The 22112-nt window shown below is 44.4% G+C and overlaps 1 protein-coding gene across 1 annotated transcript in view; it reads right to left on the minus strand.

Annotated features, from left to right (window-relative positions):
- Positions 1-8100: 8100 nt before the first annotated feature.
- Positions 8101-22112, minus strand: part of GAS2L2 (growth arrest specific 2 like 2) — a 101365-nt gene continuing 87353 nt past the window's right edge. The window contains exons 5-6 of the mRNA XM_073573738.1: positions 18005-18290; positions 8101-10852 (exon numbers count right to left, since the gene is read on the minus strand). Of these exons, the coding sequence (XP_073429839.1) occupies positions 8788-10852; positions 18005-18290 (2351 nt within the window). The 3' untranslated portion in view covers positions 8101-8787. The remainder of the gene's footprint in view (positions 10853-18004; positions 18291-22112) is intronic.

Below are 22112 nucleotides of genomic sequence, written 5' to 3' on the forward strand. Positions count from 1 at the left end.
TCTGTGCGGTCGGCAGGCACATCAAAACAACGTATGCGGAAGCATCCGCATACAACGCATGTCCCTGCGTACACAATCTTTAAAGATAGGTACACAGGATGCATACGGAAGTAGGTGGAGCTTAAGGGAAGACGTGCGTAACTAGGCGGAGCTTAAAGGAGGAAGTACGCAGCCCTACGTACTCTACCCAAACGCAAGTGTGAACTTAACCTTAACCAGCGCAATTCTACTGACTCCACTGTGCTGGGGCATGCCAAAAATTTATTTTCCCCTAAAGTATTCCAATTTTCACCAAAATAAAATGTTATGTGACCAATTTAACTCCCTATAGCTTTTTCTTCATATTTGTCACTGACCAAGTATTTTTAATTAATTTCCTAACAAAACCAATCTGTATGCAGGACAATTTATTTCACAAAAACCCACATCCAAATTCTTCTGTTACTGGTGGTGGATCCCCACAAGCGTTTTCTTTTTATACTGTTACCTCTTGTGAAAACGAATTTGCTACGCAAGAATCCCCATTTTACTACATCAGATCAAGTATATTGCTGAGGGTGAAGGAATGGCTTATGCCATGGATACTGGGTGACTACAAGTTTCTCTGCCTTTGCTATGGTGTTCAGATCCCAGGCTCAGGAGGAGCCATACCATATATGCAAGCAATGACTAGCCAGGTCTTTCCCCGGGAAGGAACAACCACAGGAAGGGCAGTCTCCAATGAAGGAAACCACCTATGCCAAAACATGGTATCCATCCACAGACAGCTGTTTCGGGGTATTGTCCCTCATCAGTGTGGAGTAGGAAACTGGCTAGTAGGAGCATAGGTGGTTTCCTTCATTGGAGACTGCCCTTCCCGTGGTTGTTCCTTCCCGGGGAAAGACCTGGCTAGTCATTGCTTGCGTTGAGAAACATGTGATGGTGTCTCTGCGGCTTGCATGTTTTTGCATATTTCCCATAAGGGATGGGGGCAATGCTCTAGAATCACTGCGTTGAGAAACATGTGATGGTGTCTCTGCAGTGTGGGATGTTGATCTCCATGAGTTCATTCATCCTCATTTTTCACATACCATATATGCAACTTCAATAGTTGCACTGGGACTACTGCCATCTCGCAATTAGCTTCCTACTGTCATTTACATTGTAAGCCATGAAATTCATACAGCACACACAATTACTGGCAAATTTTTACAGGATCGTTGCTTCCAATAGGTGCCACTGGAGTTCAAGTCCTCTTCCTCTCTAAAGATGCAATTGGAAGGTTGTTAGAAAGCTATATGAGGTGCTGAATGATGAGCTATTGAATCATGGAATGTTAGAGTTGTAAGGGACCTCCAGAGTCATCGTGTCCAACCCCCCTGCTCAATGCAGGATTCACTAAATTATCTCAGACAGATGTCTGTCTACCTCTGTAGACTTTCTTGTGGCAGTCTGTTCCACTCATTGTTCACCCTCACTGTCAAAAAGTTTTTTCCAATCTGTATCTTCTCCCTAATTGGATAGAGGAATGCATATATACTGTTCTTACTCTGGGATCTCTGTTTACTGTGTCCATCCCTAACAAGGTTAGGCAGCTAGGCAACATACTGCATTTTTATCCAGGTGCATAAAGATAGATACACATTTTTCTGCTGCATGTGAATCGAGAATAAGTTTTATTGCATTTTGTACTGAACCTACAAAGCCGCCCATAATCTGTCTCCTCCATACATCTCCAAAATAACCTCCTGATATCTTCCCACATGTATTCTATGGTGTCACAAGACCTCCTTTTCTACTTTGCTCTCATATGCTCCTCACCCTATGGCCTCCAAGATTTCTCCAAAGCATCCCCCTTCCTCTGGAATTCAGTGCTACAACACATCCAATTGTTTCCCACATTCGGAACCTTCATACGTAACCAATATGGGGTAGGTACCAAGGGTCCACAAGTCATATTGATTCAAGAGTTCCACTCCTCAGCTATATGTAAATATTACTGGCCAGGTATGGAGGATATTATGTAGTTTACTGGAGTTATTTTATGTAATTTCAGCCTATGTTTTCATAAAGCAATGAACAATATGCTATATGCCGCCTTTGTCTACTTATGGAATAGGGAATCAAGTGTGCTGTGTCAAGTACAACTCATGTAGGGGAACAATACAAAAAAAACTGAAAAAAAGGACAAAATGGACATCATTTCACACAAAACCCCAAAAATGAGCCGGACAAAATTGTTGGTACCCTCAACTTAAGGTTTGGTTGCACACCCTTTGGAATAAATAATTGCAATAAATCGCTTCCTATTACCATCAAGAAGCTTCTTATGGAGCACCCGCCAGGGCAGTGGGGATACTCGGTACCGGGCCGCTTCTTAAAGGGGCAGTGTCAAGGCAGCAGTGACCTGGTCCATGGCTCTGGGCATCCAATAAAAGGGGATATTTACAGGGGAAAAATAAAGAGTTTGCAATAAGTGTTCGTGACGCCACCAGTGGTTTCTGGTCAGAAGTGACCAGCGCTGCAGTGCAGATCCTCTGGGACTGATGGTGATGCAGCAGAGTTGGAATAGCTCTCCACAGGCAGAGCTGTTGTCCCAGGGCAGTAGTTGAACTAAAGATGTTGTGTTTGATGATGGTAAATGTAGTATTTAGCAAGAGATGTAGCAGTGCTGAGTAGGTGATGCAGGAAGAATTCAAAGGACACAGCTGGGTGCAGTTCCAAAGCTTTACTCACAGTTCTGGTGCACACAGATGCTTGCTTGGTGCTGCGTCCTCCAGGTGAGGGGCTCAGTCTACTCCCAGGCAGATGGAGAACACCCTTCCAGCACTCCTTTCAGTATGTGCCTTTCCTAGCCGCTGTGCTTGCTTTTCCACTCCTCTTCCTTCCCAACACCTCACAGTCAGTGTCCCAGGCCCGCAGAGAGTATGTCGGATAACATACTCTCTGTGTTTCCTTGCTCCCTTAAGGCTGCCTATCTAGAGAAGATAACTGTGGCTCGTGGTTGAGGTACCTAAAGGTGCCTCTACCTTTGGCTTGCTAGTTGAGTCAGATGATATCTCACTAGGCTAGGGGCCGACACCCTTCTGTGACCTGATCCCTCCACCTGACGTCCATCAGCGTGGAAAGAGCCCCACGGGCAGTATGGTCACTGCTCTGTGCCTCTAGGACCCTTTCCCACTTCAGGGAGCTTCCTTCTGTCTCTTTCCCTTCCAGCAGCTCCTCCAGACCAGGAGCTCCTACACACACGTCTGTTACTTCTTCCTCTACGGGAAGACTGTCTCCACACGTCCTTCCACTTCTTCTCCTACGGGAAGACTGACTTAACTCCCACTCTATTCTCCCTCTCTAAACCCTCTAGCTCCACCCACCTCCCAACACCCTTTACTACCCGGCAGGGTCGAGATCCTCCTCCCTTGGGGTCCATCCAGGGTGCTCTGCTGCTATAGGGTGTGTGTTTGGTGCAATTGTTAGAGTGCTGTCAGGTGCCCCCACCTTACCTGGGACGTGGGATACCACACCTCTGGTTGAGGTGCAGTACCTCTGTGGTGACTGAACCCTCAAGGGCACCACATTTACACCTCTCAACTGGAATATTATACCACTCTTCTTTTGCAAACTGCTCCAGGTCTCGCATATCTGAAGGGTGCCTTCTCCCAACAGCAATTTATTTTACAATCTTTCCACAGGTGTTAAATGGGATTTAGATCTGGACTGACTGCTGGCCACTTCAGAACTCTCCAGCAATTTGTTTCCATCCATTTCTGGGTGCTTTTTGAAGTTTGTTTGGTGTCATTGTCCTGCTGGAAGAACCATGACCTGGGATGCAAACCCAGCTTTCTGTCCCTGAGCACTTCATTGCAACCTTAAATCATAATGCCTTGCACACAGTCAAGGCACCCAGGCTAGAGGCAGCAAAACAAGTCCAAACATCTTTGAACCTTCACTATATTGGACTGTAGGTACTGTGTTCTTTTCTTTGTATGCCTCATTCTGTTTTCAGTAAACAGTAAAATGATGTTGATAGATAGTTTGCACTGACACAGATGCACCCTGTGCCTGCAGGACAGCTTGAATTTCTTTGGAACTTGATGTGGGCTGCTTATCGACCATCTGGACTATCCTTTGTTGCAAAATTTCATCAATTTCTCCCTGCTGTCCACGTCCAAGGAGATTAGCTACAGTGTCGTGGGTTGTAATCTTCTTGATTACGTTGCACATCATGGACAAAGGAAAATCAAGATCTCAGGAGATGGACTTGTAACCTTGAGATTGTTGATATTTTTCAACAATTTTGGTTCTCAAGTCCTCATACAGTTCTCATTCTGTTCTACATGCTTGAGGGGCACACACAGACACAATGCAAACACTGAGTCAACTTTTCCCCTTTTTATCTGGTTTCAGGTGTGATTTCATATTGCCCAAACGTGTTACTTGCCACAGGTGAGTTTCAATAATCCTCACACGATTGAAACAAAGGTGTTTACCCATAATTTTGGAAAGGTGTCGGCAATTTTGTTTGGCCCATTTTTGAAGTTGTGTGTGAAATTATGTCCACTTTGCCTTTTTTTAATCAGATTTTTAAGTTGTTCCAATAAACACAAAAGAAATAAACATGTGTTATGAAGCAAAAAAAAAAGCATCAAAAAGGCACCAAAACCTGCTTTTTGTAAGCAGCTTCTTTACTGCAAAGAGAGCAAAAAAAAAAAAAAAAGTTAGCAAAAACACAATGTGTGAACATAGCCTAAGTTTACATTTCCGACTGAGTTGAAAATGATGGCAATCATCCCCTTTCCTAATGTGTGGAAAGATCTGTGCAAGACTCCCCTCTACAGGCGAACTGTACTGCTTGCAAACAAGCGAGACATTAGCTTCAGGGTTGCGTAAAGATGTGGAGCAAACCCCATATGCAGTACACCCAACATACGAGCACACAACATATGCAGCACACAACATACGCAGCACACAACATACGCAGCACACCCCACATGCGAGCACACAACATATGAGCACACAACATATGCAACACAACATACGCAGCACACAACATACGCAGCACACAACATACGCAGCACACAACATACGCAGCACACAACATACGCAGCACACCCCACATGCGAGCACACAACATATGCAGCACACTCAACATGCGAGCACACAACATATGAGCACACAACATACGCAGCACACCCCACATGAGAGCACACAACATACGAGCACACCCCATATGTAGTGCACCCAACATACGAGCACAAAACATATGCAGCACACCCCACATATGAGCACACAACATACGCAGCACACAACATACGCAGCACACCCCACATATGAGCACACAACATACGCAGCACACAACATACGCAGCACACCCCACATGTGAGCACACAACATACGCAGCACACAACATACGCAGCACACCCCACATGTGAGCACACAACATACGCAGCACACAACATACGCAGCACACCCCACATGCGAGCACACAACATACGAGCACACAACATACGCAGCACACAACATACGAGCACACAACATACGCAGCACACCCCACATGAGAGCACACAACATACGAGCACACCCCATATGCAGTGCACCCAACATACGAGCACACAACATATGCACCACACAACATATACAGCACACCCCACATGCAAGCACACAACATATGCACCACACAACATACGCAGCACACCCCACATGCGAGCACACAACATACGAGCACACAACATATGCAGCACACTCAACATGCGAGCACACAACATACGCAGCACACAACATACGAGCACACAACATACGCAGCACACCCCACATGCGAGCACACAACATACGAGCACACCCCATATGCAGTGCACCCAACATACGAGCACACAACATATACAGCACACCCCACATGCGAGCACACAACATACGAGCACACCCCATATGCAGTGCACCCAACATACGAGCACACAACATATGCACCACACAACATATACAGCACACCCCACATGCAAGCACACAACGTATGCAGCACACAACAAATACAGCACACCCCACATGCGAGCACACATCATATGCAGCACACCCCACAGATGAGCACACCCCATACGCAGCATAACCAACATACGAGTACACCCCATACGCAGCACACCCCACTTAAGAACACACCACTACAAGGCAAAGGGCTCCATTGTTGGTTAGTGATTACGCTAAAGGCACAGTCACACGTCAGCATTTTCCACGTATGAGAAAAAAGGACCGATTATTCTGATCAGACTTTGATCAGAGTTTGATCAAAAGGTGGTCCGAGTCCCATCAGTTCTTCTCGTATGTGGAGAGAAAAAAAGTTTCTCCATTTTCTCCTTTCTGACAGTCCATGTAAATCGGACAGCACTCATAAGTGCGCACATAAGTACCAGTGCTATCCATGAAAACCATGGATAGCGCTCAAATGAGAAAATCAGATGTGTGAGCGAGCCGTAACAATGGCATTATTACCTCATATAAATGTAACACGACTAGTATAATTTTTATTTACAGATCGTGCCACTGATAAGTGATATCATAGCATAAATTATAGTTTTATAATTTATTATTGCTCTTTTTCATACATACTGAACAATTATATTCTGTACTTGGTTAGACAGAGCAAATGAGTATTTTCTCCCAGCTGCCAAACAAGTAAATTCGTAGAGGGTTCAGTGTACCAAATACTCAAATATTCCTAGACCCTGCAAGTGCAAAATGGAAGAAAAAGATTCTGGACCCCACTGCAACCCTACAATTGATGGTCAAGTTTTCAATGCTATTAGACTACATCAGGCACATAGTGTGCACACGGATTGCAGTGCCGTCTGGTCACTAGATCGCTTTGAGGTCCAAATGTTCCTTTGAAGAATATAAGACTAATACTATTAAAAACCTTTGAGAGTTGGGTGCAAAAAAATGCACCGATGCCACAATGTGTGTATGCAAGTCTAAAGGCTTCATCACACTAAGCGATATCGCTAGCAATATCGCTATAACATCACTGGTTTTGTGACGCAGCAGCGATATTGCTAGCGATATCGCTATGTGTGATACTTGCCTCCGACCGGCTCCCCCACTGGTTATCGCTGATCGCGCGAGAACGTCCTGGGCCGTTTCTCGTCATCAGCTTCCTGCTGTGGAGACGAGCAACGCGTGGAGCCGGGCGGGAGGACGTCTTCATCGCCTCGTCTGACAGGTAAGTAGCCACCGCCGACCGCTGCTACGTCGCTGGGGAGATCTGCCTGTGTGGCAGCTCAATAACGACCACTTAGCGATGCACCAGCGATCCTGACCGGGTCATATCGTTGTCGGAATCGCTGGTGCATCGCCAAGTGTGACGGGGCCTTAAGGCCTATGTTCACACGTTGCAGTTTTGCTTTGTTTTTTTTTTGCATTTTTTATGCAAAGTGCTTTTTACAGTACCAGCAAAAGCTATGAGATTTCAGAAATCTGATGCACACTTTTTTTTCTGCCTCATTGAATTGGAAAAAGACAGCATTTTTTTAAAGCTGCAGCATGTGATTTCTTTCAGTGTTTTTTCACCCATAGAAAAAAATGAGAAAGTGAAAAAATTCTTAGTTACATTTCTTTGGTTTTTGCAATATTTTTTGTTGAATAAAACTAACTTTATTAAACATGTACTTTAGACAAATCACACAAGTAATCCGCAGCAAGACATGTAGCAAGAAAACGCCATGAAAATGTTGGAAAATGGGCATTTTGAACGCAGCTTTTTTTTTTGAACGCATCGTGTGAACATAGCCTAAGGGAGTTAATTAACTGACCAGTTATGAACAGGAATGTATAATTTTGCTGTAATAAAAAAGGATCTAGTTTCCTCCAAAATATCATGATCCCACAAATATAAGGTGCAACTGAAAAAAGAGAATTGGAATATGTGCATTAATCTGAAGCTCATCTGCTTACCGTATATCTTTTTATTTTGTGTTCAAATAAAAAAAACTGCAATTTAAAAAAAACAAAAACATTCTATTCTGACCTGTATATAATGCATTAATTAAAAACGGGTGTCTATATTTGTGGGCTAGATTTATTCATTATGAGCACTTTTATGGGTTTACCTTTGATTAAAATAAATAACTTTGAGAAATCTTTGAATTATACAAGTTTATATCTATTGAGACATGACAGAAGAAAACAAAAAAAAGTACACGTAATGAAGTAAGACCTGCAATTTCCAATGATTCTCAGCAGCTCTTAAGGAAGAGTCAGACGACCGTATAAGTTGGACGGGGATCACAACGCACTGCTCGGACTGGCCAGCGGCTCTTCTGATCGTGACTGCATGTATTTTTATGCAGCTACCACGCTTGGGACAGGAGAGCCAACGATCAGTCCGAGCATTACATTGTTGTCGCCTCCGAGTTATACAGCCGTCTGACTCTTCCCTAAATAGATTTATCAATGTAGTAATACTGCAAACTATTATAATGATATAAAATTAAAGTATCACCATTTTTGGGTGACATAATCTGCACATTATTTGCAAAGATGAACGCTCCAGACAAGCTAAAACACTCTTTCAAGCCCTTTGAAGACCCTGCACTACTTACTACAGACTGGATCAGGTTTGCCTGGAGTGTTCCTTATATCCCTTATACAATAAATAGATTATTATGAACATGAGTGAAAAATAAATATATTTGTTTTCATTCTGCACTTCACCCTCTTTTCGATTTTCCCCAATATTTTCATTCTTAATATAGATAACCCAAGCTGAGTTTCATTATTTGGCAATTGAGCAAATTTGCATTCATTAGAAATTTGCTTTCAAATGGCTTAAACCCATGTCTCCTCTTCTTCATCATGGTCATCATCCTCTTCTCTTTCTCCATCTTGTGGTTCTTTTTCATCAGCCCTTTTGTTATCTGTATCACTCTGTTCTTTGCTCTGAGGATTAGAAGCTTCTAGAGACAAGGAATGTTCTGAGGACCATGTTCCTTCATCAGTATCCAAGTCTCCTGTACTAACAGCTGTACTCTGTGACTCATTCTGATTTCGGATGCTAGAAGATTGTTTAGCATATTTTTTTGTGTTTTTTCTTTTGCTTTGTCCTTGTCGATATAAGACTGGAGTTGGAATTTTGGATGGTTTCTTTTCTGGTCTATTATCTTTTCGGGGGCGTATTTTTGGTTTTAGTTTTAGTTTATAAATTGATGGCACTCTTTCTGGTTTTTTCAAACCTTTTTTTGGCTTTGATGATTGCGGTAGCTTGGATTGTTCATGAGCATTATCTTTATTAGAATTTGGAACTGATGAATCTTGATTGTCATCTGAAGCCTGTAAAGTTTTCTTTTTGGCTTCCATTGCCTGCTGTCTCAGTATTTGGGATGGCAACTGTTTGGTTTTGTTACTATTGCTATTAACTGAACATATTTTCTTTTTCTCAATGGTCTGTATTTTTGGCTTTATTTCTCCTTTTTCTTGTGATTCTGGTGGCTGTGGAAGTAGCTCCTTTTTTGCATCTACTATTGCTCCAGCTTTTGGAGATATTCTTGAAATCCAGTTTTCCACATCTACTCTATTGAGTTTTACTGGACCCTTTGTCAGTTCTGTGATAACATCATCATAGTTTCCTCCTCCCGATGGCCATTTCATGTTTATATACACACCACTCCTGGGTATTGCTACTTCTCCATCAGGTGTCTTTAGTGCATTCCGAACTGACGACAAAGCAGGTACTGATTTCCTTTTCATGTCAAAGTCATGAACTGCAACATCACTGGCAATGCTAGCAGTAAAGTCACTACGTCTGTTTTCATGGTTGCTATTTTCATCTGAATCTCCCTCCAGAACTTTAATATTTGATAGGATTTCATCTTCTAGACTTTGATACAACTCTTTTTCTTGATCTGGACCAATTGGCAATGGTTCATATGTACAACCAGTATCCAAATTATCTGACAAAATTGAGGCTTCCAAAGAACTGGCTTGCTTGTACTGTGTTTTTGTGGAAAAATTATTCTCCTTTACGGGTGTACCATTTCTGTTAAGCTGGATTGTTGAAGTATTTCCACCATTTCTTAGATTTCTGACTTGTTCAGTATGACCAGTAACACTTTTTGTTGTAGGGAGTTTAATGTGATGAGTGTTGAAATTATTTCCTAATGATCTGCTTCTATCTCTGTACTCAGATTCACCTTGGTAAGCCCTACTAGGAGTAGATGGCCTATTAAAAGTTGACATTGGCCTAATCCCATTAAATTCTTGTGTTATTGGCTGGACAAATTGTTTAGTTGGAGAAGAAGACCGGATGTTCAACTGTTTAGTTGGAGATGAAGATCGTATACTAAGTTGTCTAGTTGGAGATGAAGTGCGTGTGCTAACCTGTTTAGTTGGTGACGGAGAACGTGCACCAAGCTGTTTTGATGGAGATGAAGAACGTGTGCTAAGCTGTTTAGTTGGAAATGAAAGATGAGTGCTATGCTGTTTAATTGGGGAACTTGACCGTGTTATGTCAAAAGTGTTATTAGACTGGTATTCAGACATTTTATTTTGTTGATTGTAAAGCAAATACTTGGAGGGGCTAGGTGGTCGTAAAAACCGAGCAGGAGTTTTAGGTCTTGATTCATGTTGAATTTTCTCTTGTTCTGTTAGGGTTTGTGCTTTCACATATGCATTGTATGTATGATTTTGGTGTATATTTTTAGTCAATGACTCTTTAATACCAGGTGCAGGACTCTTTCCAACTTCACGTCTTCCTCTGTGATTCTTAATAACAACATCTGAAGAAAGCGAGTTTTCCTCTTCACTTCCAGTCAATTGAGATGCTGTAGAGGATGTGGAGAAATTATCCTCCAAAAACAGTTGCCTCCTGGTTGGGGTAGCTGGACGTTCATGACCTCTGTCAACAGTAAATAAAATAAATTACATTCTTAGGATGATTAATTGATAAATGCAGTGATGTGCAGAGTTCAGTTGGAAATTACCTACAAATAATTAAGATAAATAGAGAAATGAAACAAACATCTCAACGACCAAAATAAAAATCACATATTTGGAAATAACATACACTGGGGAAAATAAGCATTAAACACACTGCCGATTTTTGCATATTTTCCCACCTACAAAGAATGGAGAGGTCTGTAATTTTTAATATGGGTACACTACAACTGTGAAATAATTAAATTGCATTATTTTGCATGAAATACATATTTGATCACCTACAAACCAGCAAGAATTCTGGCTCTCACAGACCTGTTAGTTTTTTATTTAAGAAGCCCTCCTATTCTACACTCATTAACTGTATTAATTTCTCCTGCGTGAACTCGCTACCTGTTTAAAAGACACCTGTCCACACACTCAATCAATCATATGCCAACCTCTCCACCATGGTCAAGACCAAAGAGCTGTCTCAGGACACCAGGGCCAAAATTGTAGATCTGCACATGGCTGGCTGCACATGGCTGGGATGGGCTACAGGACCATAGGCAAGCAGCTTTGTGAGAAGGCAACAACTGTTGGCACAATTATTAGAAAATGGAAGAAACACAGGATGACTGTCAATCTTCCTTGGTCTGGAGCTTCATGCAAGTTATCGCCTAGTGTGGTAAGGATAATTCTGAGAAAGGTCAGGAATCAGCCCAGAACTACATGGGAGAACCTGGTAAATGACCTGAAGAGAGCTGGGACCACAGTCTCAAACATTACTACTAGCAGCACACTACACTGTCATGGATTAAAATCTTGCAGGGCACCCAAGTATCCCTGCTCAGGCCAGAACATGTCCAGGCCTGTTTGCAGTTTGTCAGTGACCATCTGGATGATCCAGAAGAGGCACGGGAGATGGTCATGTGGTTACATGAGGACAAAATAGAACTTTTTGGTATCAACTCCAGTCGCCGTTTTTGGAGGAAGAAGAAAGATGAGTATAACCCCAAGAACACCATCCCAACCTTGAAGCATGGTGAGGGAAACATCATGCTTTGAGGTTCCTTTTGTGCAAAGTGGACATGATGACTCTACCTTATTGAGAGGAGGAAGAATGGGGTCATGTATCTCAAGATTTTGCCCATCAACTTCCTTCCCTCAGTAAGAGCATTGAAGATTGGTTGTGGCTGGGTCTTCCAGCATGAAAATGACCTGAAACACATGGCCAGTGCAACTAAGGAGTGGCTCTATAAGAAGCATTTCAAAGTCCTGGAGTAGCCTAGCCAGCTTACCTGAACCCAATAGAAAATATTTGCAGGAGGTTGAAACTCAATGTTGCCCAGCAACAGTCCCAAAATCCCTGCTGCATTGTGTGCAAACTTGGTCAAGAACTACAGGAAACGTCTGACCTCTGTAATTGCAAACAAAGGTTTCTGTACCAAATATTAAGATCTGTTTTTCTATTTATCAAATGCTTATTTAATGCAATATATTGCAAATCAATTATGTAAAAATCATACAATGTGATTACAGGATTTTATTTTTAGATTCTGTCTCTCACAGTTGAAGTGTACCTACGATAAAAATTACAGACCTCTCCATTCTTTGTAGGTGGGAAAACTTGCAAAATTGACCGTGTATCAAATATTTATTGTCTCCATAAGGATGGCTCTGTAAGAATACAGCAGAAATATGCCAGAAAAATAACCCCCTGCTATAGATGCTTCATTATTATTATTATTACTATGCTTCATTATTACTATTAATCTGACAATCGATCTGCTTCATCCTCAGGTATGTCCACTGGCTGTAGTACCATCACCCATCTTTCCTGACCCCACTCACTCTGTATCTGTCTGCTATTACTGTTATGTCCACTGGCTGCAATACCATCACCCATCTTTCCTGACCCCACTCATCCTGTGTATGTCTGCTATTACTTTTATGTCCACTGGCTGAAATACCATCACCCATCTTTCCTGACCCCACTCACCCTGTATCTGTCTGCCATTACTGTTGTTGTTTTTTTCTCCTCTGCATGTTTTCTCTCCTTAATTCCTTGATGCTAACACAGTTGGCTTTATCTGTCCATTTTGATCTGACTATTTCCTTTTGCATTTTCCCCTCTGACTTATAATTAATCCCCTCCTGTGTCTGTGATCAGTCTCCCTCCTGCCCCTCCCTCCTGATCACACATGGCCTATTTCATGTGCACTTAGCTTGTTACAAATGCAGAGTCGCAGGTCTGTCTCTATAAGGATGGCTCTGTAAGGATACAGCAGAAATATGCCAGAAATTAGCCAGAAGTGAACAGAAGGTACGACTAACCACTGTTATTAAATGTACTAAATTTCTTTCTCTTTCCTCCACACTTACTCTCTTCAAGCTGAGCTATGCTCTAACAGTTTTGGCTTGTTTACTTCTCACTCTCTTTTGATATCCACAAACCCCAGCACCCTCTAACCAAGTAAGAATCTCTCCTTCCCTCTTGCCCCCCACCTGACCTCATCTGCTGACCTGCTCCTCAACCTATGATATCTCCTAACAAAACACAAAACAAGCCTCCCACTCTCCTTCTCCCACCTGCTCTGTCTCTCTCTGCTTCTCCTCACTTCTGTCAACATATCTCCCAATCATGGACCCCCACATCTCATACCTCCAATTATTACCTCCTTATATCGCTGCCAATCCAATATACACACCCGAAAACTTGCCCACCTCAAATCCGTGCCCTTGACGCCCACCACCCTGCTCCCTCTCTCTCGATCACTCTGGAATGCCCGCTCCATCTGCATTAAACTCCACATGATTCATGACCTCTTAACCTCTAGTAATCTTGCCTTCCTTGGGCCTCACAGAAACATGGCTGACACCCTCCGACACAGCCTCCCCTGCTGCGCTATGTTACGGCGGCCTCCATTCACCCACACTCCTAGCCCTAGCAACAGACATGGTGGAGGAGTGGGCCTTCTTCTTTCTTCCAACTGTATCTTTAACCCAATCCCACCTCTACCCTCCCTTATCCTCCACTCTTTTGAAGTCCACTCTGTCCGCATCTACTCCACCTCCAACCTCCAAATGGCAATCATATACCGACCTCCGAGCCCGGCCACTGTCTTTATTGACCCATTCTCAACCTGGCTTCTTCAGTTTCTCTCTGCTGAAATTCCCACCATCCCATTGAAACCCACCAATCGGCAGCCTCCAAACTCCTGTCCCTTACTTCATCTTTTGGACTTACTCAGTGGTCCTCCTCAGCCACAACACAGACGGACACACGTTAGACCTGGTCTTCACCCGTCTCTGCTCCCTATCTAACTTTAGAACCTCCCCTCTACCTCTATCTGACCACCATCTACTCACTTTCTCATCCCTGTCCACCTCACCTGTCACCCATGTCCAGCAACAAGCGCACCCCCACAGAAACGTCACACATCTAGACACTCGCACACTCTCTGACTCTATTCTACCACTGGCATCCATAACCTCACTCCACGACACAAACACTGCCACTAGTTTCTACAATGCCACTCGTGCATCAGCCATCGATTCGGTCGCCCCTGTCATGCATAGCAGAGTGCAATGAATCAATAGACAACCCTGGCACAATAACATCACTAAAAAGCTTCGGCAAGTATCCAGAATTGCAGAACGACGTTGGAAGAAAACTCATTCACAAGATGATTTCACTGCACTCAAACAAGCAACACTTGCATTCATATCAGCTCTCAAGTCTGCTAAACAGGCCTACTTCACATCCCTTGTAGTTTCCTTATCCCACAACCCCAAACAGTTGTTCAACACTTTTAACTCCTTGCTCTGCCCACCACTGCCCCTTCCGACTTCCCTAATCTCTGCTGAGGACTTTGCCACGCACTTCAAAAATAAGACCAAACATGGCAAGTCTTTGTTGTCCAACCACCACAATCCCTTTGTATGCCAGATCAATGCCCTAACTGCATAACTTCCCTCTCCAAAATCACTGAAGGAGAGCTTGCTCATCTTCTCTCCAAATCACACCTCACCACTTGTGCACTTAACCACATCCCATCCCACCTCCTCCCCACCCTCACCACTACACTAATCCCATCCCTAACCCATCTCTTCAACCTATCACTAACTTCTGGTACTCTCCCCTCTGCTTTCAAACATGCCACAATCACACCTATCCTAAAAAAGCCAACCTTTGACCCGAGCGCTATGTCCAGCTATCACCTCATATCTTTGCTCCCATTTGCTTCCAAACTCCTTGAGCAGCACGTCCACACTGAACTTTCCTCTCACTTTGCATCTAACTCGCTCTTTGACAACCTACAATCTTGCTTCCATACCCACCATTCCACTGAGACTTCCCTGTCCAAACTTACTAACAACTCACTTACAGCCAAAGCTAACAGACAATTCTTTATACTCCTCTTTATAGACCTGTCCTCTGTCTTCGACACAGTTGACCACTGCCTCCTACTACAGATCCTCTCTTCCTTTGGTGTCAAAGACCTTGCCCTATCCTGGATCTCCTCATACCTTAACGACCGCACATTTAGCGTTTCCTACTCCCACACTACCTTTTCATCTCACCCTCTCTCTGTTCGTGTCCCTCAAGGCTCTGTCCTAGGACCCCTTCTCTTCTGAATCTATACCTTTGGCCTGGGACAACTCTTAAATTCCTATGGCTTCCAGTACCATCTTTATGCTGATGACACTCAGATCTACCTCTCTGGCCCAGATGTCACCTCTCTGCTCTCCAGAATCCTAGCCATATCAGCCATATCCTCCTTCTTCTCCTCTCGCTTCCTCAAACTCAATGTGGACAAACCTGAACTACTTATCTTTCTTCCATCTCGCATACCTTCCCTACCTGATCTATCTATCCCAATGAATTAATTCACACTTTCTCCTGTCCCGGTAATCCGCTGCCTCGGAATAACCCTTGACTCTGCCCTGTCCTTCAAACCGCACATCCAAGCTCTCGCCACCTCCTGTTGCCTCCAGCTCAAAAATATTTTCTGAAGCCGGACTTTCCTCAACCCTCACTCTACCAAAATGCTTGTGCATGCCCTAATCACCTCACAACTCGACTACTGCAACATCCTCCTCTGTGGCCTACCTTCTAACACTGTCGCACCCCTCCAGTCCATCCTTAACTCTGCTGCCCGACTAATCTCTCTCCTCGCTACACTCCTACTTCCCCTCTTTGAAAATCCCTTCATTGGCTCCCAATTTCCCAGCGTAACCACTAACACTGATCTACAAAGCCATCCATAGCCTTTCTCCTACGTATATTTTCGAACTAATCTTTCAATATCTTCCCTCACGTAATCTCCGGTCCTCCCAAGACCTTATTCTCTCCTCCACGCTTATTCGTTCCTCACCCAATCGCCTCCAAGATTTCTCCCAAATATCCCCCATACACTGGAATTCTATGCCCCAACACATCCGGTTATCCACCACATTTGGATTGTTCAATTAGAACCTGAAAACCCATCTCTACAAAAAAGCTTACAACCAGTAATGACCACATGGCCACCTCAACACCATCGGAGCTACTGCTACACTGACCTACTGTCTCCTTCCCCATAATTCTGTAGAATGTAAGCCCTCAACTGCAGAGTCCTCTTCCCTCTGTACCAGTCTGTCATTGTTAGTTTGTTTACTGTGATATTTGTATTTTAATGTAACCCCGTCTCATGTACAGCACCATGGAATTAACTGTCCTATATACTGTAAAATAATAATACTGTATAATCTATGATGTATTGAAATATGTTCCTACAAAATATCACCTACTAATGCAGTTAAAATAGAAATAATCATAAAAAGATGCATGCAAAAAGTGCATAAAAAACGCTGGTGTATTGGATTTATGCACATATGTGTGTACATACCCTATGGCCATGTTCATATGCAGCATTTTTTGCTGCCCTTTTTTTTCTGCTACCAAAACCTTCTCTCTTGACGGTAAAAAAGCTGCGTTCAAAATGCCCGTTTTTCATCATGTTTTATGCTGACGCTGACCAATCATAGGCAGAGATATATCGTTACATCTCACAAAATGAAAAAACTAAGCTTTGGTGGGGTGTGTTCTTTTTCTGTCATGTTCCTGCCTGCTTATGATTTGGCAAATCATACATGGAGAAGAAGTACACACCCAAGTGAAAACTCTGATTATACCCAATTCGACTTAATAAAAGTTAATACAGTAGGTGCCAAATACTTTGATTGCTAATATCTCTGCAATGGAGAGGTGAAATAAAAAAAAAAAAATGTTTTATTCCACTGCAGCCACTATTATATCCTTTATCTGGTTCGCCATGAAGGTCATCTTTAAGTGAATGCTGTACAAAACTTTTCCAACCCAAAATATCTATTCTCTAACTGGTCCAAAACCTAGCATGTAATTGTAGGTAGGTGAGCCGACTGGGGGGTGGTCAGTTTTCCTGCCGCGAACAGACTTGAGACATACACCGATGTGCATTCAACAGGTCCTCTTTATTGGCCGTCCTCTCGACGACCCGCAGCACCACACAGCAACTGCTCGACTCCGCACACAGGCTTGGGTACCTTCACTTCCTTCCTTTTCCTAATTGACGTCCCTCGTGGCTCTTTCACTGTGGCTGCCCTAGGCCTACCACCACAGCGCTTCACCCGTCCGAGTCCGTCCGTCTGGTACCCCTGGTCTTCTCTGTCCTGTGGCTCTCCTGTCAGGGCCACCCCCCTGACTGTCTTCCTCCTCAGTCCCTTCTGGAGCTTCTTCTCTGTCCATCTCTCCCTTCAGTCTTCTCCTCTCCTGAGCTCCTCTCCCTGGACTGGCTTGCTTCTGGAACTCTACCCCTTCTTATATTCCATCTCTGTGGGAATTCCCCTCTAGAGCTCCTGTAACCCCGCCCCCATGACTCTGCGGTTTCATTGCCTTAAGCTGATGTAAAGCCCTTTTCTCACTGCTCTCTGCTGCCATCTTGTGGCCAAACTACAGTATTACACCATCCTGCTCCTATTTCTAGTTGTCTCCCACCTTCATATCCAGCAGTCCACGTCAAGCACACTGTACATTACCCTCCTGCTGCAGACAGGTCCATAGGTCAGTCCACTTCCCCTACATAAATCATTGAAGCGACAGGCCACCTACCTGAAAGCAAAGCTTCTTTTGAGATCAGACGGCCCATGAGGGGTTCTGTACACCGCATTCTTGTCTGTACTGTCAGGGGAATTGGATGATAAGGAATAGCTTCTACTACTGTTAGATGTGTATGTCTTCCAATCCACCGGGGGAAGTGGACTTTGAGATCTGCTTACTATCAACGTTGTTTGAGTTTTATTGGGATTATCTGATCGAGGTGTTAAACGAGCTTTTATCTCATGAGTTGGGTTTAATAGCTTCTGCTGATTTCCTGATTTTGAAACTTGCTTGTGAGCTGTAGGAAAAAATGTTCCAAAAGAAGAAAACCATAAATATGCATCAAAATATTTATAACATAAATATTGTTAAGCAAGTAGATTATATATTTTGGTCTCACTTTGGCATTATGGTTTTACTAAAATATCAATAAATTAAAAGTAAAGCCACAATAAGAAGAATTAAAATTCCCTCAAAATTGAATAAACACAGCAAAAAAAGGGCAGCAGTGTTTGCTTGTAAGGGGTGTGGGGGCCAGTTTAGTGCCCTGCACTTCTTGCATACGTCCTTGGTGGAAGTGGTATATTTCATATGTCATGGAATATATATACAGTGTATATATATATATATATAGTGTATATCAATGTACCTATGTTCATATGCTGTAAAGATATAGGGAGAGTGTAGGACTTAGCCCAGTAGGGGGAGCAAAATAGAATAGAATGGGGATTAGTTAGACCAATAGGATTTTGTCTGGTTAGGAGGGGCTAGGAAAAGAGTAGTTGGGGAGCTTCCTGGAGTTAGTCAGTGTGAGCCAGGAGCAAGGACAGGACAGTCGTGTCCAGTGTGAACGTTTAAGCCGAGGAGCCCAGCAGTCCAGGGCCTTAATGCTGACAGTCACAAGTGGTGAAGAAATATCTTGGCAGCATCAGAATAGTAGCAGCTAACTTTGTGGGAACATCCCTAAATGTCCGAGGCCTACAGCCCAAGCCGTTTCTCGATTTCACCATTGGAGAGGGAAGCGGGCGGAGAACTCCTGAAGCGGGTTAGTCTGACTAAACTGGACGAGCTGAGTAAAATTGTTTTGTTGAAGATGAATCTGGACTCTGACTGTCATTGTGTGATGTTAAAGGAAAAGGACTCCCTGCAGTGTGAAATGGACTCCGACTTGCAAGTTATTGAACTACCGTGTGTTAATAGGGGGGAGGGCTAGGGTGTGCCAGTGCTGCCACTCTCAACCACGACTACACCCTGGCCTCCGTTTCACTTGGCATTGTATGGCAGGATCTGGGTACCTCGCATACTGAAAGTGGAGGTACCCTTACTATGGCAAAGATGGCAGAAAATGACGCAGAGACTGGGGACAACTCTAGCTCCGCCCCTTGTGGGCATCTTAACCTGAAAATTGTGTCAAACTCCATATGGCAGGGACAGTGGCCTGTGCCTGAGATGCATTCCCCGGTGAGCAGTGCCCACCCATGGCGGCAGGTGGAGGAAAGGACCCGGCCCGGAAGACTGTGGGGAGCATCTGATGTCGGGGATGAATCGCTCAACAGGTTCCCGCTACATGTTGGAGAGCAGTACCGGCGGCTGCCAGACCTGGAACGCAGTGCGTTGGAGAGCAGTATTGGCGGATGCCAGACCCGGAACGTCACGTACCTGAGGAGGTCAGCGATCTGGAAGAAGCTGCCCCAGAATAACCTGACCCAGAAGAGGTGGAACTGGAGGAGCCAGAGCCTGACCTGGAGCCTGGGCTGGAGGGCGCAGTAACTGTACCGGTTGAGTCTGACGGTGGCGGAGCGATCGCGGTCAGGATGCCAGAAGAGCGGGAGCGGGACGACGAGCATGTAGTGAGTGGAACTCGGTCCCACACCCTGGAGCGCAGACCCATCTTCAGCCATGCTCCGTCCCTGGATCCGTCAAACCGATACCAGGAAGGATAGGGTCCCTTCCCATCCCCTGGGCAGGCAGCATGGATCATGGGGGTGATAGAAGGAAAGAAGGAGAGAGATAGGCAGATCTGGGCTGAGCTGCGCCGACCAGGAGGGGGCACAATGGCTGGAGGGCGGACCAGCGGGTTGCTAGTACACACAAACCCGTCTCGCGGGCATGGCTTTATCCGAGAGGCCTACATCGATGACAAGGTGTATGTAAACGCCAGTTCCATCAAATTAAAGAGGCCCCTGAGGGAAGGAGACTGGGTCACCTTCTTCAAAGAAGATGGACCTCGGGGGTACTTTACTGTTGCGGTCACTCTGTTGCCCCCTGAGGATGACCCGGAACTGTGCGAGTGCCAGGAACGGGTGCAACCGTCCTCACGTTCCCTGCCTGTTACACGACCGGGCTCTGCATCTCCCCTATTGCTGACACTGGGGGATGTGACACCTGCGGAGGCGTTGGAACTACCGTCACCCCCTGGAGCATGGGCACGGAGCCCGATGTGGGACAGAGCGGAACAGGACGTGTGCCACCGGGACAGTGAGTGACTGTGGTCATTTAAAAGAAAAAGTTGTGCTTGCTGCACCTAGTAACCAAGTAAAAAATGGGACTGTTCTGCGTCCCTGGGGGCAGAGGAGCCCTGTAGCACCAAAACCTGGTGCGGACATGAGTGTGGCTGGTGCGGCCACAATTGAACGTTTAAGTGGAACACTGTTCTTCCCCTCCCCAAGTTTTGTTGCACTTGTTGCACATCCCCTGCTGGATTGCAGGATCCTGACCCTGAGGGGTTATATGCCCTTGGACTGAAATCAGACAATATGTGGCTGCTGCAAAGGACTGTATTTTAGTTTGCTTAACCTGAACTTTATCCCTAAGAGCAGCATACGTGCGCTAAAGGGCAATACTCTGTGCAAAGGAGGAAGGGGGAAGAACTCAAATAGGAGGACCTGATGAATGAGCTGGGTCAATTTAATGTGAAGTGTGTATGTGTTCGGGCCATGGAGGACTGTGACCCAGCGCCTGCCCAAAGCATATTGCTGGCCAAAAGGTCAGAGGTAAATGTTAAAAAAACGGACTCTTATGTAGAGGAAAGAGACTATTAGTACCGTTAAGATACGTTTTAACAAGAAAAAAAAGTGTGTCTTTTATTAAAAGTTGTGTACTTCCGGCACTGTATGGTCGAGGACAACCATATTTTAGGTGGGAGGAGTGTAATGGGTGTAGGGGCCAGTTTAATGCTCTGCACTTGCATATGTCCCTGGAGGAAGTGGTATATTTCATATGTCGTGTAATGGATATATATTGTGCATTGCAATGTACCTATGTTCATGTGTTGCAAAGATATAGGGATAGTGTAGGACTTAGCCCAGTAGGGGGAGCACTATAAATAGAATAGAATGGGGATTAGTTAGACCATTAGGATTTTGTCTGGCTAGGAGGGGATTGGAAAAGAGTAGTTGGAGGAGCTTCCTGGAGTTAGTCAGTGTGAGCCGGGAGCAAGGACAGGACAGTCATGTCCAGGGTGAACGTTTAAGCCGAGGAGCCCAGCAGTCCAGGGCCTTAGAGCTAGCAGACACACAATGTGGAGGAATATCTTGGCAGCATCAGAATGGTAGCAGTTAACTTCATGGAAACAACCCTAAACATCTGAGGCCTACGGCCTGGTAAGAAATGGAAGAGACATTTCTTGACTTCACCTTTGGAGAGGGGAGTGGGCAGGGAACTCCTGAAGTGGGTTAGTCTGACCAGTAAGTAAGCTGCTGGATCGGCAGATCCGGTAGATATTCTTGGAGGAGTGAGGGACAGTACAGGGAATGGTGATATTCTGCGAAGAATCTTGTGCTGCTTCTATGACTAAACTGAATGAGCTGAGTAAAATTGTTTTGTTGAAGATGAATCTGGACTCTGACTGTTATTGTGTGATGTTAAAGGAAAAGGACTCCCAAGAGTGTTAGATGGACCCTGACTTGCAAGTGAGTGAACTACTGTGTGTTCAGGGCCGGTTTTAGGCAAAGTGGGGCCCTAGGCAAAGTTTAAAATGGGGCCCCAAATGCTAACATATTGCACATCACACAGAAGCATTTCAATTGTATTTACATGTGCTGAGTTCAGGCCGCTAAATGAGTGTGATCGATAATATTGAAGTCACTTGTTTCCCATTCTTTCCACCATCTGAGAAAGA

This window comes from Dendrobates tinctorius, unplaced genomic scaffold (assembly GCF_039654945.1).
Source record: "Dendrobates tinctorius isolate UK_male_01 unplaced genomic scaffold, ASM3965494v1 ptg000007l, whole genome shotgun sequence".
Lineage (NCBI taxonomy): Eukaryota > Metazoa > Chordata > Amphibia > Anura > Dendrobatidae > Dendrobates > Dendrobates tinctorius.